Source organism: Papaver somniferum, unplaced genomic scaffold (genome assembly GCF_003573695.1).
Source record: "Papaver somniferum cultivar HN1 unplaced genomic scaffold, ASM357369v1 unplaced-scaffold_150, whole genome shotgun sequence".
Taxonomy (NCBI): domain Eukaryota; kingdom Viridiplantae; phylum Streptophyta; class Magnoliopsida; order Ranunculales; family Papaveraceae; genus Papaver; species Papaver somniferum.
In genome coordinates, this window is record NW_020624377.1 from 3,174,297 (window position 1) to 3,186,955 (window position 12,659).

The 12,659-nt window shown below is 38.4% G+C and overlaps 1 protein-coding gene and 1 non-coding gene across 2 annotated transcripts; one reads left to right on the forward strand and one right to left on the reverse strand.

Annotated features, from left to right (window-relative positions):
• Positions 1-4,173: 4,173 nt before the first annotated feature.
• Positions 4,174-6,791, reverse strand: LOC113335942 (copper methylamine oxidase-like). Its single transcript, XM_026581951.1, has 4 exons — positions 6,641-6,791; positions 4,998-6,496; positions 4,755-4,895; positions 4,174-4,641 (listed from the first exon to the last, which is right to left on the reverse strand). The coding sequence occupies exons 1-4, from the start codon at positions 6,789-6,791 to the stop codon at positions 4,174-4,176; spliced, it is 2,259 nt and encodes a 752-aa protein (XP_026437736.1).
• A 701-nt stretch (positions 6,792-7,492) lies between these two features.
• On the forward strand, positions 7,493-7,580 carry TRNAM-CAU. Its single transcript is given in 2 exon segments — positions 7,493-7,530; positions 7,545-7,580. It is a non-coding gene; the product is annotated as a tRNA-Met (tRNA).
• The last annotated feature ends 5,079 nt before the right edge of the window (positions 7,581-12,659 follow it).

Sequence of the window (12,659 nt, forward strand, 5' to 3'; positions counted from 1 at the left end):
AGTTTATGATGTTGATATGGATGGGGGGCGTAACTGCTTAGAGCAACCACAGCCATGGTGAAAGAGGAAGTTAACTGGGTGCATATAATCAACGAAAATTAAAACTGGTATCAGGCGCACACTATTCTTCTACCCATCTCATACGTAACTTAAAGTTGCGTTTCATCCAGACGCACGTATAATCAACGCCCATCTCATACGTAACTTAAAGTTATGTTTCATCCAGACGCACAATAAAACTACGCCTGATATTGGGCGGATGTATTAGATGCGTTTGAAGGGGCGGAGTTTATACATGCGCCTGACTCATACGGTGTTTATATGCTCGCCTGATTGCATACGGTGATTAAACTTACGCCTGGTTTCATACGCTCCTAATACTTCCGTCCCACTATATCTTCTTTAGTCTGGACAGACGACCATATTTGGTCTCAAACCCTAAATTTGGCGACCAAATTTGGGTTTACTCCTCACCACTGCGGCACTCTTTAAGACCACATTTGGGTTTAGTACCCAAATTTGATCGTGACTGTGGTTGCTCTTAGCTAACCTATCAGCTGGTAAATTAAACTGTCTACTAATACATTTGCAAATACAGTTTGGATGACGTGCTACAATATGTTTGATGTCTTGTGTAATAGAGTGTGTGAATTTGAGCTAAAAAAGAATTACTATTATTTAGATGAGACTTGTGAGTGATTTACATAAAATTGTATGATTATATTGTTGGACACAAGTTTTACCTTTTGTCGGCCTTTTGATGCTAAAAGATGCAAGCTGATCACACCCCTATTAAAAATGAATAAAATAATTTAACAGCCGAATGCGCGTATGGAAAATTTTTATAGTGCCGAGGCCTTAAATGGAGGATGGCTGATTGTCAAAAATGAAATTAGAAGAAGAGTACCATTTAAATTTGCTTCCTTGGCTTTCCTATCACATCCTCTCTTTTCTCTTTGCCACTTTAATGTCCTAAGCCTAAGGTCACTCTCTAGATTTCTTTTTCTGGATTTCCATGGTAGCTGCTACTCTATTTGATTTCTTATCCTAAATTGAATGAGAGAAAGAGAGGATTTCTGGAGTGACCGTACAGGTTCCATGTTGTCAGTTATATGTTTGAGAGGAAGCAGTATGAACTCATACTGCACATGGGGATGGACCAACCAATTGGTGGTGAACAAAGGCGTGCCACGGAGCCAATGTAATAGCATTGGTGTGCAAGTACAACGGAATTGGATAAGAAATCAAATAGAGTAGCAGTTTTGACGAAACCAACATTTAAATTTGGGATTTTTGTATCAATTTTTAAAACTTTGGGATTTTTGTATTAATTTTGTTTACGATTAAGTTTTAATGAATCCCAACATTTGAGTGGGGTTTTTATACCACAAGTTTGGTCACCTTGGATTTTTATGACTAGTTTTGTTTATTTTTTCTCGACTTAATTAGCTACACAAGAAATATATATATACTGCTCTTAAAAAGGTCATGTAACGTGTATTATTTTGTGAAAGAATTCTCAAGAGCAGTGCATGTCTATAAATAGGATACTTCTAAAATGCCGCAACTGTATAAATTTTTGTGGGTAAATCTTTGATACCGTTACAAGTTGGTGGTTGTTGTTTCTGTGTACTCCACAAAAATTATGATTAAACTACTAATCTTAAAATGAAGCTAGCTTCTGAGATGTCGAAGAAAACTGAAAATTTATCCACACTAAGCGAATTAAGACCAGGAAGTAAAACAAGAACAATGATTTTTATATATAAGAAAAACTGGCTAAGTCTAAAATGAGAGCCATTTGTTTTTGCAATTTATTATTAACTCGCCAATGGATTATATTGAAAAGGAGAACTGCACTTTGCATACGGAAAAAAACAGGTTATAAGAAAGTGCCTTGTTCAAAATGTATGAGAAGAACTTCCATTTATTAAAATGCAAGAGTACCTAAAAAATACTGAATCCAACAAATATAAAGATCGTAGGAATGACATCTAGAACAATATATATGGTCAATCTCGATTTTTGTCCATGATCAAGACGGGTCATTTAATCTAGATGAGATGTGATCAAAGACTATTCGAGATGGCTGAGATTCCACTGAGATCCTGTCGAGACAAGTTTTTCATACGAAAAACTGAAAAAGTTTAGCATTAAAAATCAAATTCAATCCTTTAAAACTCGAAAGAAAAAAAAATAGTATTGTTTTTGTATATCTACGTTTAACGTATCTAAAGTGCGTTTGGCATATATATTTCGAAGATTCTGAAGTTTCACCGAGAATCCCCAAGATAAAGTTGTCTCCATGTCTCGGTCCTAACCGAGACAGAACAAGATGGGAGATTGACTACATTAATCGGGAGTAAAAACTTGACCCATTTCAATCACAACGAATCTAACATTCCTTTTAGGGCACGATTGTTATAAATTTGCAAGGTGGTCGAAGATAATGGGATTTCCTTGCCTTTCCTTTTGTTTTTCTCAAACAAACTGCATAGTTAGTAGCTAATTTTCACAAATAATACTAAATGGATAGACAACTAAAAATTAAAGTGAACAAAGTCAATAACGAAACATATAACCACGAAAAGAAACATTTAGTTTAAAGAAGAAAATGAGAAAGAACTGTTTTTTTTTTTTTTTTTGTTGTAAGGATTACATTAGGTGTGTTAAAAATTATTTCACAAGTGACCTCAAAATAGTATCAGTGGGCTAAAACTAAAATTTCACAACATTTTCCATAGTAAAATGGTGTTAGACTAAAAACATGGAGGGTCACAGCGTAAGTACCCCTTTACTCGTCCTGTCCTTGATTTCAACAGTATTTTGTTCTTGTACAGGAGAGATCCTCCGATGGTAAAACTAAATCCGAATTTGGTAGTCGAGATCACTTTGTTTGCAGAAAAATAACCTCAAGCATGTCCAATAAAATATATTTTTTTTTATGACATGCAAGATTTTAGGCTAATTTTTTTTTTTTGATGCAAAGAGCAAGAACTTTTAGTAGATACTGGAACTTGTTACAGGATATATGTCGGCATTCAATGCTTCGACAAGAAAATTTGGTGGATACTGTATCCAGTTCCTACTAATATGAAAATTTCTAGAATGTTTAACCGACTTATCTTCTGGTTAATTTTGTTTCCTACTAATAAATTTGCAAGTGCAAAATGGATGCTTGCTTAAGAAACCAAAAATATCTTGAATGAGACCCTGTAGTTCCCGTTTAACTTTGTTATAGTCTCCATTTGCTGATGCTGCCACATTCTGTGCGTCTAGCTCAAAACAAACATGTTGCAAGTTGAATTCCTAGCCCATCGTATGGCTAAAACATGTACCAATGGTGAATTTTTATAAACCCCATTCTAGTAGGGACTTTTTTTTTTATTTTTTGATCAATCAGCAGTGGGAATTAAACCCGCGACAGGTTGGGAGTATAACATTAGGAGGTTACCCAGCAGCTTTGCTAAAACTAACTCTGCTTTCTTCGCATCATATATCACCTTTTTTTTCTTACAATTTTAATGTTCCAAGGACTATATCTTAAGAGATTTCTCTACTCGGATTGGATATCCTTGGTACTGTATATAGACATTTCTTATGCAGGATTGGGACAAAAAAGAGGACTTCTTTATTGCATTGGATTCTCTTTGCCTGGGGACACAAAACTGAATTAGGTTTTGGGAAATTGGGACCATTTAAAATTCCTGCCGGTGAGAGTTCCCTTTTCTCTTTGAAGGTCTAGCTGCTTTTTCATCCCCACCCATCCGTGTGGAGACATTTAAAATCCAAACTAAACTGTTGAATGTATCTTAATATATACCGTGAGGTAAATTTGAGACAGAGATGGCACATTGAAGTACTCATCATGCTGTACATAGGTATGGGATGGACTTTACTTTCTGTCCGCGCCGCCGGGTGCCGGAGAGAAAAGGTGGAATTGCCAGATACATATAGATTTATCTTTGACATAAGAACTAGTTATTAGATTTCTTGATAATGTTGGTGCAAAACAGAAGCATAAGAATCATCAGAGTAGTAAACCCTGACTTAGTTCTAACAAACTTTCCGATTCTTAATAAAAAAATCAATCTGTGTGATCCCGAGTTTTTCTTAACATGGAATCAATCAAAATATACAAGAAAGAAATATAAGTAGGGAGGACAATATATTCTAAAGCTTTGACCGGAGTCCGTTCGTAATAGGCTTGGCGGCGGCAGCTCCGACGTCTAATTCACTTGTGCTTGGTGGGACATCCACAGCTGGAGAGCAATTGAAGAAACCATGTGGTGCAAGTGTAAAGCCAATATGTTCAACCGGCATCACAGGCCAATCTTCCAGTCGAGGAATGTGAGTGATTCCGAAAACATACCAAAGAACTATATCTGTTTCTTCGAGGGACCGATTTTGCTCCACCCATGTAGTTAAACCTTCATTGTCCCGTGGGTTTTGGTTAGGAAACTCCCCTCCTGGGTACATCTCATCAGGTGCATATTTTGTAACCCAGAGATTGTGTTTGAGGAATGCAGCTCTTCTCATGAATTTTGCCTCCGGGCCTGCCAAAGGCGCACAGTTTGAACCAGGCATTAGCTTGTAACCTGTTAGCTGCCCTGTACGGTTGGCATTTCTTGTATTCTTGACCTGGAAAAAAAGAATGCATTGACAGTCAGGACCAGTTTCATCAGCTATATAGAATATGTTAACAGTTCACCTAGAAAAAACAACACAAGAAATACCAAGTAAGAATGACTTACAATCCAGTGGCGAGCTGATAAAGGATTGCAGTTACGCATGGCTTCCATCTCAGACTTGAGCACTCTTTCTTCTGCGTAGAAAGCGTTGTTATGGATGTTGTTCTTGCCAGGTTCTTCGACTTTCACATCCACCTCAACTACCTGCAGGTACAAATTAAGTGTTAATTAAAGCCTAATCCTATACGCGACATTTGAAGAAACATGTACTGTAAAAGACCATGCATGAGTGCACACAAGTGTTACCTGATTGAGCGCTTCCCCAGGCTTACAGTCCACAGCCATGTCCATACGAGAAACAAAGAAATGTTGATGTACTGGTGCATATAATCCTGGAGCGATAGTCGTGCCGTATTTCCTTGATTCACCGGGTTGTAATGCTCCTAAGCTGAGAATTCCAGTTAGCTTAACCTCAGCTTCTATTTTTCCATCCTGATAGAAATGCCAAAAGAATCCGTACTCGTAATTAGCCACGGTGCAGAAAAAGGATACCGTCAGCCTTCTAGACCTTCTAACTTCTGCTAAGCCAGACCTCCAATCTTGATGCTTCCATAGTATACCATGGTCCTCCTCATGCATGCATACACAATTTTCAATCGTCTCTACTCCTCCGGTGAAGTTTGTAAAATGGGCATCGAAATACTTGATGAAGCCCAAACAATCACACCCCTTTTTCAGAGAATGTGCATTCTTCCCCAGGCCATCTTCTCCAGCATCAAATGCATTTTTCCTGTAATGTGGCTCGTTCGGATCACCGTACGGTACCACCATCTCAACAAAACTCAGCCTGTGAGCTATGGGTCTCCGTCCCCCACTACCGTCAGTATATGCAACAGAATATATGACCAGACCCTCTTTTGGAGTGAAACCAACCCGAAAGTTCCACTTCTGCCATTCTACAAACTGTCCGTTAACACGGAAGCTAGGTCCTTCTGGCTGAATAATCTGCAGGGGCTTCACATCACTACGGTCGACACCTCCTCTTGTTTGGCCGGAAGTATAGTTTCTCAACGGATCAACCGGAGGAAGCGGAACAAGTTTACGGTCCTCGAATTCAATAACCACCATATTTTGCATATCGACCAGAACATAGATGCCTTCCACTGGACGTGCGTACCCGTTCTCCATAGGGCAGTCACTCTCCGTCCTACAAAATATGAGCGGTTTAGCAAGCCTGCGACTAGGCGCATCTTTATCACTGTAGTACCCTACACACCAAGGGTCAACCATGACAAGATCCATATCCAGAATTCCCCTCTTTCTCATTGCCTCCTGGAATGGAGGGAAATCTTTCACAACAGCTTCACACTCAGCATATTCCACAGCATCCATGGGAGGTTGAACGTCGGGTATAACTTGCGAAGAAATAACCTTTCCCCTATTTGGACCACCACGAGTCGCAGCGTGTACTTGAGTCAGTTCAATAATCCAAATACTGGTCTCGTTTGATCGTTTGTTGTATACTACGAGTCTAGCCCGTCTTGCGGGAAGTTTGCTGGGAACGAACGCGCCACCTTTTGATTTTGGAAGTAGTGATGGCTGGAAAGGTGGGAAGAAATATGCATCTGCTAGTGCTATGATGCTTTTATCTGGTTCCACCAATACCACTTCGATAAACCGCATACTATCCCTTTCCTCTGGAGTGGCTCCTGCAGCTCTGACCGTCCCGACAGCAACTGCGATTTCTGCAGCTGATAAAGGGTCCAATGGGTGACAGCTTTGTGCCCTCAACATATTCTGAATACCTGTACGTAAAAACATTATCAGATGATTAAACAACACGAGCCAGACGATTACATGCCATGATTTAAAGATCAAAACAAAAACAAAGTACTTAAAAAGAAAATCAACTGAAAATCGATTCAAGAATCAAGAATACATATATATACCTTTGGAAGAAGGATTAGTGGTTGATGTAACAATCTTATTTTTCTGTACTTGTAATGATTCCAAACCTGAAGAACCACCAGCACCACCATTAACGGTGCTGCTGCTGCAACAGTTGTCGTTAGAGGTGGTTTTTTTCGAACTTGAGGCCATTGTGATGATGATCTTTGAGAAATATCTCCCTTGATTACTTGTCGTTCTTATTATATAACTCTGAATATATATACTGCTAGCTACAATCTTCCTCTTCTTACACTTTTAAGATACATCCGGCGATCCTAACCTTCACCTACTTATATACTACTTTATGAAAATCAGTATTCTACTCTGGTTCGATTCCTATGATATTCTTGGAGTTCGAAAGGGAATTGAATTCTAGGAATACAAGGATACTGACGAGATATATACACTATACTAGTCGTGTCTTATTTGGTTTCGGAAATAGTACAAAAGACGAACACGTACAACTAAGTCCATTCCCTCCTCCAAGGAAATTTCAAATTTGTATGCAAAAGGCTTAGAAGTGCCATGTTGTGTTCTAAAACAGTTTAGTGCATGCATTATTAAAAACCCATTACGGAAGGCAACTTGTAAGAAAAAGCGCACCTCACCCGCAGTTCTATACCCATTGTTAAGTTTTTTTCATAACAAAAAACTAATCCATCTACCATGACCAGCTTCCATGAAGGTAAGCCACTCGACTTCTCTAATGAAGGTACAGTAGTATACTACCTTCTCGTTTTGGAGGAAAGCATCATCATATCGTGCTCATTACTGGTGCACTTAGGTTTGTATATATATTTTCCCAAGACAATTTTTTACTATCAACTATTTTGTATCACAAATATTACATTGGGGCGGTGGCGCAGTTGGCTAGCGCGTAGGTCTCATAGCTATATACGAGTGATCCTGAGGTCGAGAGTTCGAGCCTCTCTCGCCCCAATAAATTTTTATTACTATTGAGAAAAAAAAGTAAGGCTAACCAGCCTCTCCCGTCCCCAATTTTATTTTTTTTCACGAGTAAAAGTAAGCCTAACGTGGCCACACCAATAAGGGCCAACATTTTCTGTCGCGAATTTTGCACTAGAACTACTCGCACATTTCACATCTATCAAGCCGTTACTTAGATTTTATAAACCGAAAAAGCCATAAATATATCCTTATAGAAGTGCAAATTTTATCAAGCAATTTAGTTTTGAAATCCGGAGAAAAAAAAAGTAAGGATAACGAGCCTCTCCCATCCCCAATTTTTTTTTTCACGAGTAAAAGTAAGCCTAACGTGGCCACACCAACAAGGGCCAACATTTTCTGTCGTGAATTTTGCACTAGCACTACTCGCACATTTCACGTCTATCAAGTCGTTACTTAGATTTTATAAACCGTAAAAGCCATAAATATATCCTTACAGAAGTGCAAATTTTATCAAGCAATTTAGTTTTGAAGCCGGGAGAAAAAAAAAGGTAAGGCTAACGAGCCTCCCCCGTCCCCAATTTCTTTTTTTTCACGAGTAAAAGTAAGCCTAGCGTGGCCACACCAACAAGGGCCAACATTTTCTGTCGCGAATTTTGCACTAGCACTACTCGCACATTTCACATCTATCAAGCCGTTACTTAGATTTTATAAACCGAAAAAGCCATAAATATATTCTTATAGAAGTGCAAATTTTATCAAGCAATTTAGTTTTGAAGTCGGGAGAAAAAAAAAGTAATGATAACGAGCCTCTCCCGTCCCCAATTTTTTTTTTCACGAGTAAAAGTAAGCCTAACGTGGCCACACCAACAAGGGCCAACATTTTCTATCGTGAATTTTGCACTAGCACTACTCCCACATTTCACATCTATCAAGTCGTTACTTAGATTTTATAAACCGTAAAAGCCATAAATATATCCTTACAGAAGTGCAAATTTTATCAAGCAATCTAGTTTTGAAGCCGGGAGAAAAAAAAAGTAAGGCTAACGAGCCTCCCCCGTCCCCAATTTCTTTTTTTTCACGAGTAAAAGTAAGCCTAGCGTGGCCACACCAACAAGGGCCAACATTTTCTGTCGCGAATTTTGCACTAGCACTACTCGCACATTTCACATCTATCAAGCCGTTACTTAGATTTTATAAACCGAAAAAGCCATAAATATATCCTTATAGAAGTGCAAATTTTATCAAGCAATTTAGTTTTGAAGTCGGGAGAAAAAAAAAAGTAAGGATAACGAGCCTCTCCCGTACCAAATTTTTTTTTTCACGAGTAAAAATAAGCCTAACGTGGCCACACCAACAAGGGACAACATTTTCTGTCGTGAATTTTGCACTAGCATTACTCGCACATTTCACATCTATCAAGTCGTTACTTAGATTTTATAAACCGTACAAGCCATAAATATATCCTTACAGAAGTGCAAATTTTATCAAGCAATTTAGTTTTGAAGCAGAGAGAAAAAAAAAGTAAGGCTAACCAGCCTCTCCCGTCCCCAATTTCTTTTTTTTTCACGAGTAAAAGTAAGCCTAGCATGGCCACACCAACAAGGGCCAACATTTTCTGTCGTGAATTTTGCACTAGCACTACTCGCACATTTCACATCTATCAAGCCGTTACTTAGATTTTATAAACCGAAAAAGCCATAAATATATCCTTACAGAAGTGCAAATTTTATCAAGCAATTTAGTTTTGAAACCGGGAGGAAAAAAAAGTAAGGCTAACGAGCCTCTCCCGTCCCCAATTTTTTTTTTCACGAGTAAAAGTAAGCCTTACGTGCACCAACAAGGGTCAACATTTTCTGTCGCGAATTTTGCACTAGCACTACTCGCACATTTCACATCTATCAAGCCGTTATTTAGATTTTATAAACCGAAAAGCCATAAATATATCCTTACAGAAGTGCAAATTTTATCAAGCAATTTAGTTTTGAAGCCGGGAGAAAAAAAAAGTAAGGCTAACGAGCCTCTCCCGTCCCCAATTTTTTTTTTCACGAGTAAAAGTAAGCCTAACGTGGCCACACCAACAAGGGCCAACATTTTCTGTCGCGAATTTTGCTCTAGCACTACTCGCACATTTCACATCTATCAAGCCGTTACTTAGATTTTATAAACCGAAAAAGCCATAAATATATCCTTACAGAAGTGCAAATTTTATCAAGCAATTTAGTTTTGAACCGGGAGAAAAAAAAGTAAGGCTAACGAGCCTCTCCCGTCCCCAATTTTTTTTTCACGAGTAAAAGTAAGCCTAACGTGGCCACACCAACAAGGGCCAACATTTTCTGTCGCGAATTTTGCACTAGCACTACTCGCACATTTCACATCTATCAAGCCGTTACTTAGATTTTATAAACCGAAAAAGCCATAAATATATCCTTACAGAAGTGCAAATTTTATCAAGCAATTTAGTTTTGAAGCCGGGAGAAAAAAAAGTAAGGCTAACAGCCTCTCCCGTCCCCAATTTTTTTTTTCACGAGTAAAAGTAAGCCTAACGGCCACACCAACAAGGGCCAACATTTTCTGTCGCGAATTTTGCACTAGCACTACTCGCACATTTCACATCTATCAAGCCGTTACTTAGATTTTATAAACCGAAAAAGCCATAAATATATCCTTATAGAAGTGCAAATTTTATCAAGCAATTTAGTTTTGAAGCGGGAGAAAAAAAAAGTAAGGATAACGAGCCTCTCCCGTCCCCAATTTTTTTTTTCACGAGTAAAAGTAAGCCTAACGTGGCCACACCAACAAGGGCCAACATTTTCTGTCGCGAATTTTGCACTAGCACTACTCGCACATTTCACATCTATCAAGCCGTTACTTAGATTTTATAAACCGAAAAGCCATAAATATATCCTTACAGAAGTGCAAATTTTATCAAGCAATTTAGTTTTGAAGCCGGGAGAAAAAAAAGTAAGGCTAACGAGCCTCCCCGTCCCCAATTTTTTTTTTCACGAGTAAAAGTAAGCCTAACGTGGCCACACCAACAAGGGCCAACATTTTCTGTCGCGAATTTTGCACTAGCACTACTCGCACATTTCACATCTATCAAGCCGTTACTTAGATTTTATAAACCGAAAAAGCCATAAATATATCCTTATAGAAGTGCAAATTTTATCAAGCAATTTAGTTTTGAAGCGGGAGAAAAAAAAGTAAGGTAACGAGCCTCTCCCGTCCCCAATTTTTTTTTTCACGAGTAAAAGTAAGCCTAACGTGGCCACACCAACAAGGGCCAACATTTTCTTCGCGAATTTTGCACTAGCACTACTCGCACATTTCACATCTATCAAGCGTTACTTAGATTTTATAAACCGAAAAGCCATAAATATCCTTACAGAAGTGCAAATTTTATCAAGCAATTAGTTTTGAAGCCGGGAGAAAAAAAAGTAAGGCTAACGAGCCTCCCCGTCCCCAATTTTTTTTTTCACGAGTAAAAGTAAGCCTAACGTGGCCACACCAACAAGGGCCAACATTTTCTGTCGCGAATTTTGCACTAGCACTACTCGCACATTTCACATCTATCAAGCCGTTACTTAGATTTTATAAACCGAAAAAGCCATAAATATATCCTTATAGAAGTGCAAATTTTATCAAGCAATTTAGTTTTGAAGCCGGGAGAAAAAAAAAGTAAGGATAACGAGCCTCTCCCGTACCCAATTTTTTTTTTCACGAGTAAAATAAGCCTAACGTGGCCACACCAACAAGGGCCAACATTTTCTGTCGTGAATTTTGCACTAGCATACTCGCACATTTCACATCTATCAAGCCGTTACTTAGATTTTATAAACCGAAAATCCATAAATATCCTTACAGAAGTGCAAATTTTATCAAGCAATTTAGTTTTGAAGCCGAGAGAAAAAAAAGTAAGGCTAACCAGCCTCTCCCGTCCCAATTTTTTTTTTTCACGAGTAAAAGTAAGCCTAGCATGGCCACACCAACAAGGGCCAACATTTTCTGTCGCGAATTTTGCACTAGCACTACTCGCACATTTCACATCTATCAAGCCGTTACTTAGATTTTATAAACCGAAAAAGCCATAAATATATCCTTACAGAAGTGCAAATTTTATCAAGCAATTTAGTTTTGAAGCCGGGAGAAAAAAAGTAAGGCTAACGAGCCTCTCCCGTCCCCAATTTTTTTTTTCACGAGTAAAAGTAAGCCTACGTGCCACACAACAAGGGCAACATTTTCTGTCGCGAATTTTGCACTAGCACTACTCGCACATTTCACATCTATCAAGCCGTTATTAGATTTTATAAACCGAAAACCATAAATATATCCTTACAGAAGTGCAAATTTTATCAAGCAATTTAGTTTTGAAGCCGGGAGAAAAAAAAAGTAAGGCTAACGAGCCTCTCCCGTCCCCAATTTTTTTTTTTCACGAGTAAAAGTAAGCCTAACGTGGCCACACCAACAAGGGCCAACATTTTCTGTCGCGAATTTTGCTCTAGCACTACTCGCACATTTCACATCTATCAAGCCGTTACTTAGATTTTATAAACCGAAAAAGCCATAAATATCCTTACAGAAGTGCAAATTTTATCAAGCAATTTAGTTTTGAACCCGGGAGAAAAAAAAAGTAAGGCTAACGAGCCTCTCCCGTCCCCAATTTTTTTCACAGTAAAAGTAAGCCTAACGGCTGGCCAACCAACAAGGCACTATTTTCCATTGACTGAAGAAGCAAATATGATTTGAATGTTTTATCCTTCTTTATCCAAAAAAGAAAGCATAGCCTGATTATAAACCGAAAAAGCCATAAATATATCCTTACAGAAGTGCAAATTTTATCAAGCAATTTAGTTTTGAAGCCGGGAGAAAAAAAAAGTAAGGCTAACGAGCCTCTCCCTCCCCAATTTTTTTTTTCACGAGTAAAAGTAAGCCTAACGTGGCCACACAACAAGGGCCAACATTTTCTGTCGCGAATTTTGCACTAGCACTACTCGCACATTTCACATCTATCAAGCCGTTACTTAGATTTTATAAACCGAAAAAGCCATAAATATATCCTTACAGAAGTGCAAATTTTATCAAGCAATTTAGTTTTGAAGCCGGGAGAAAAAA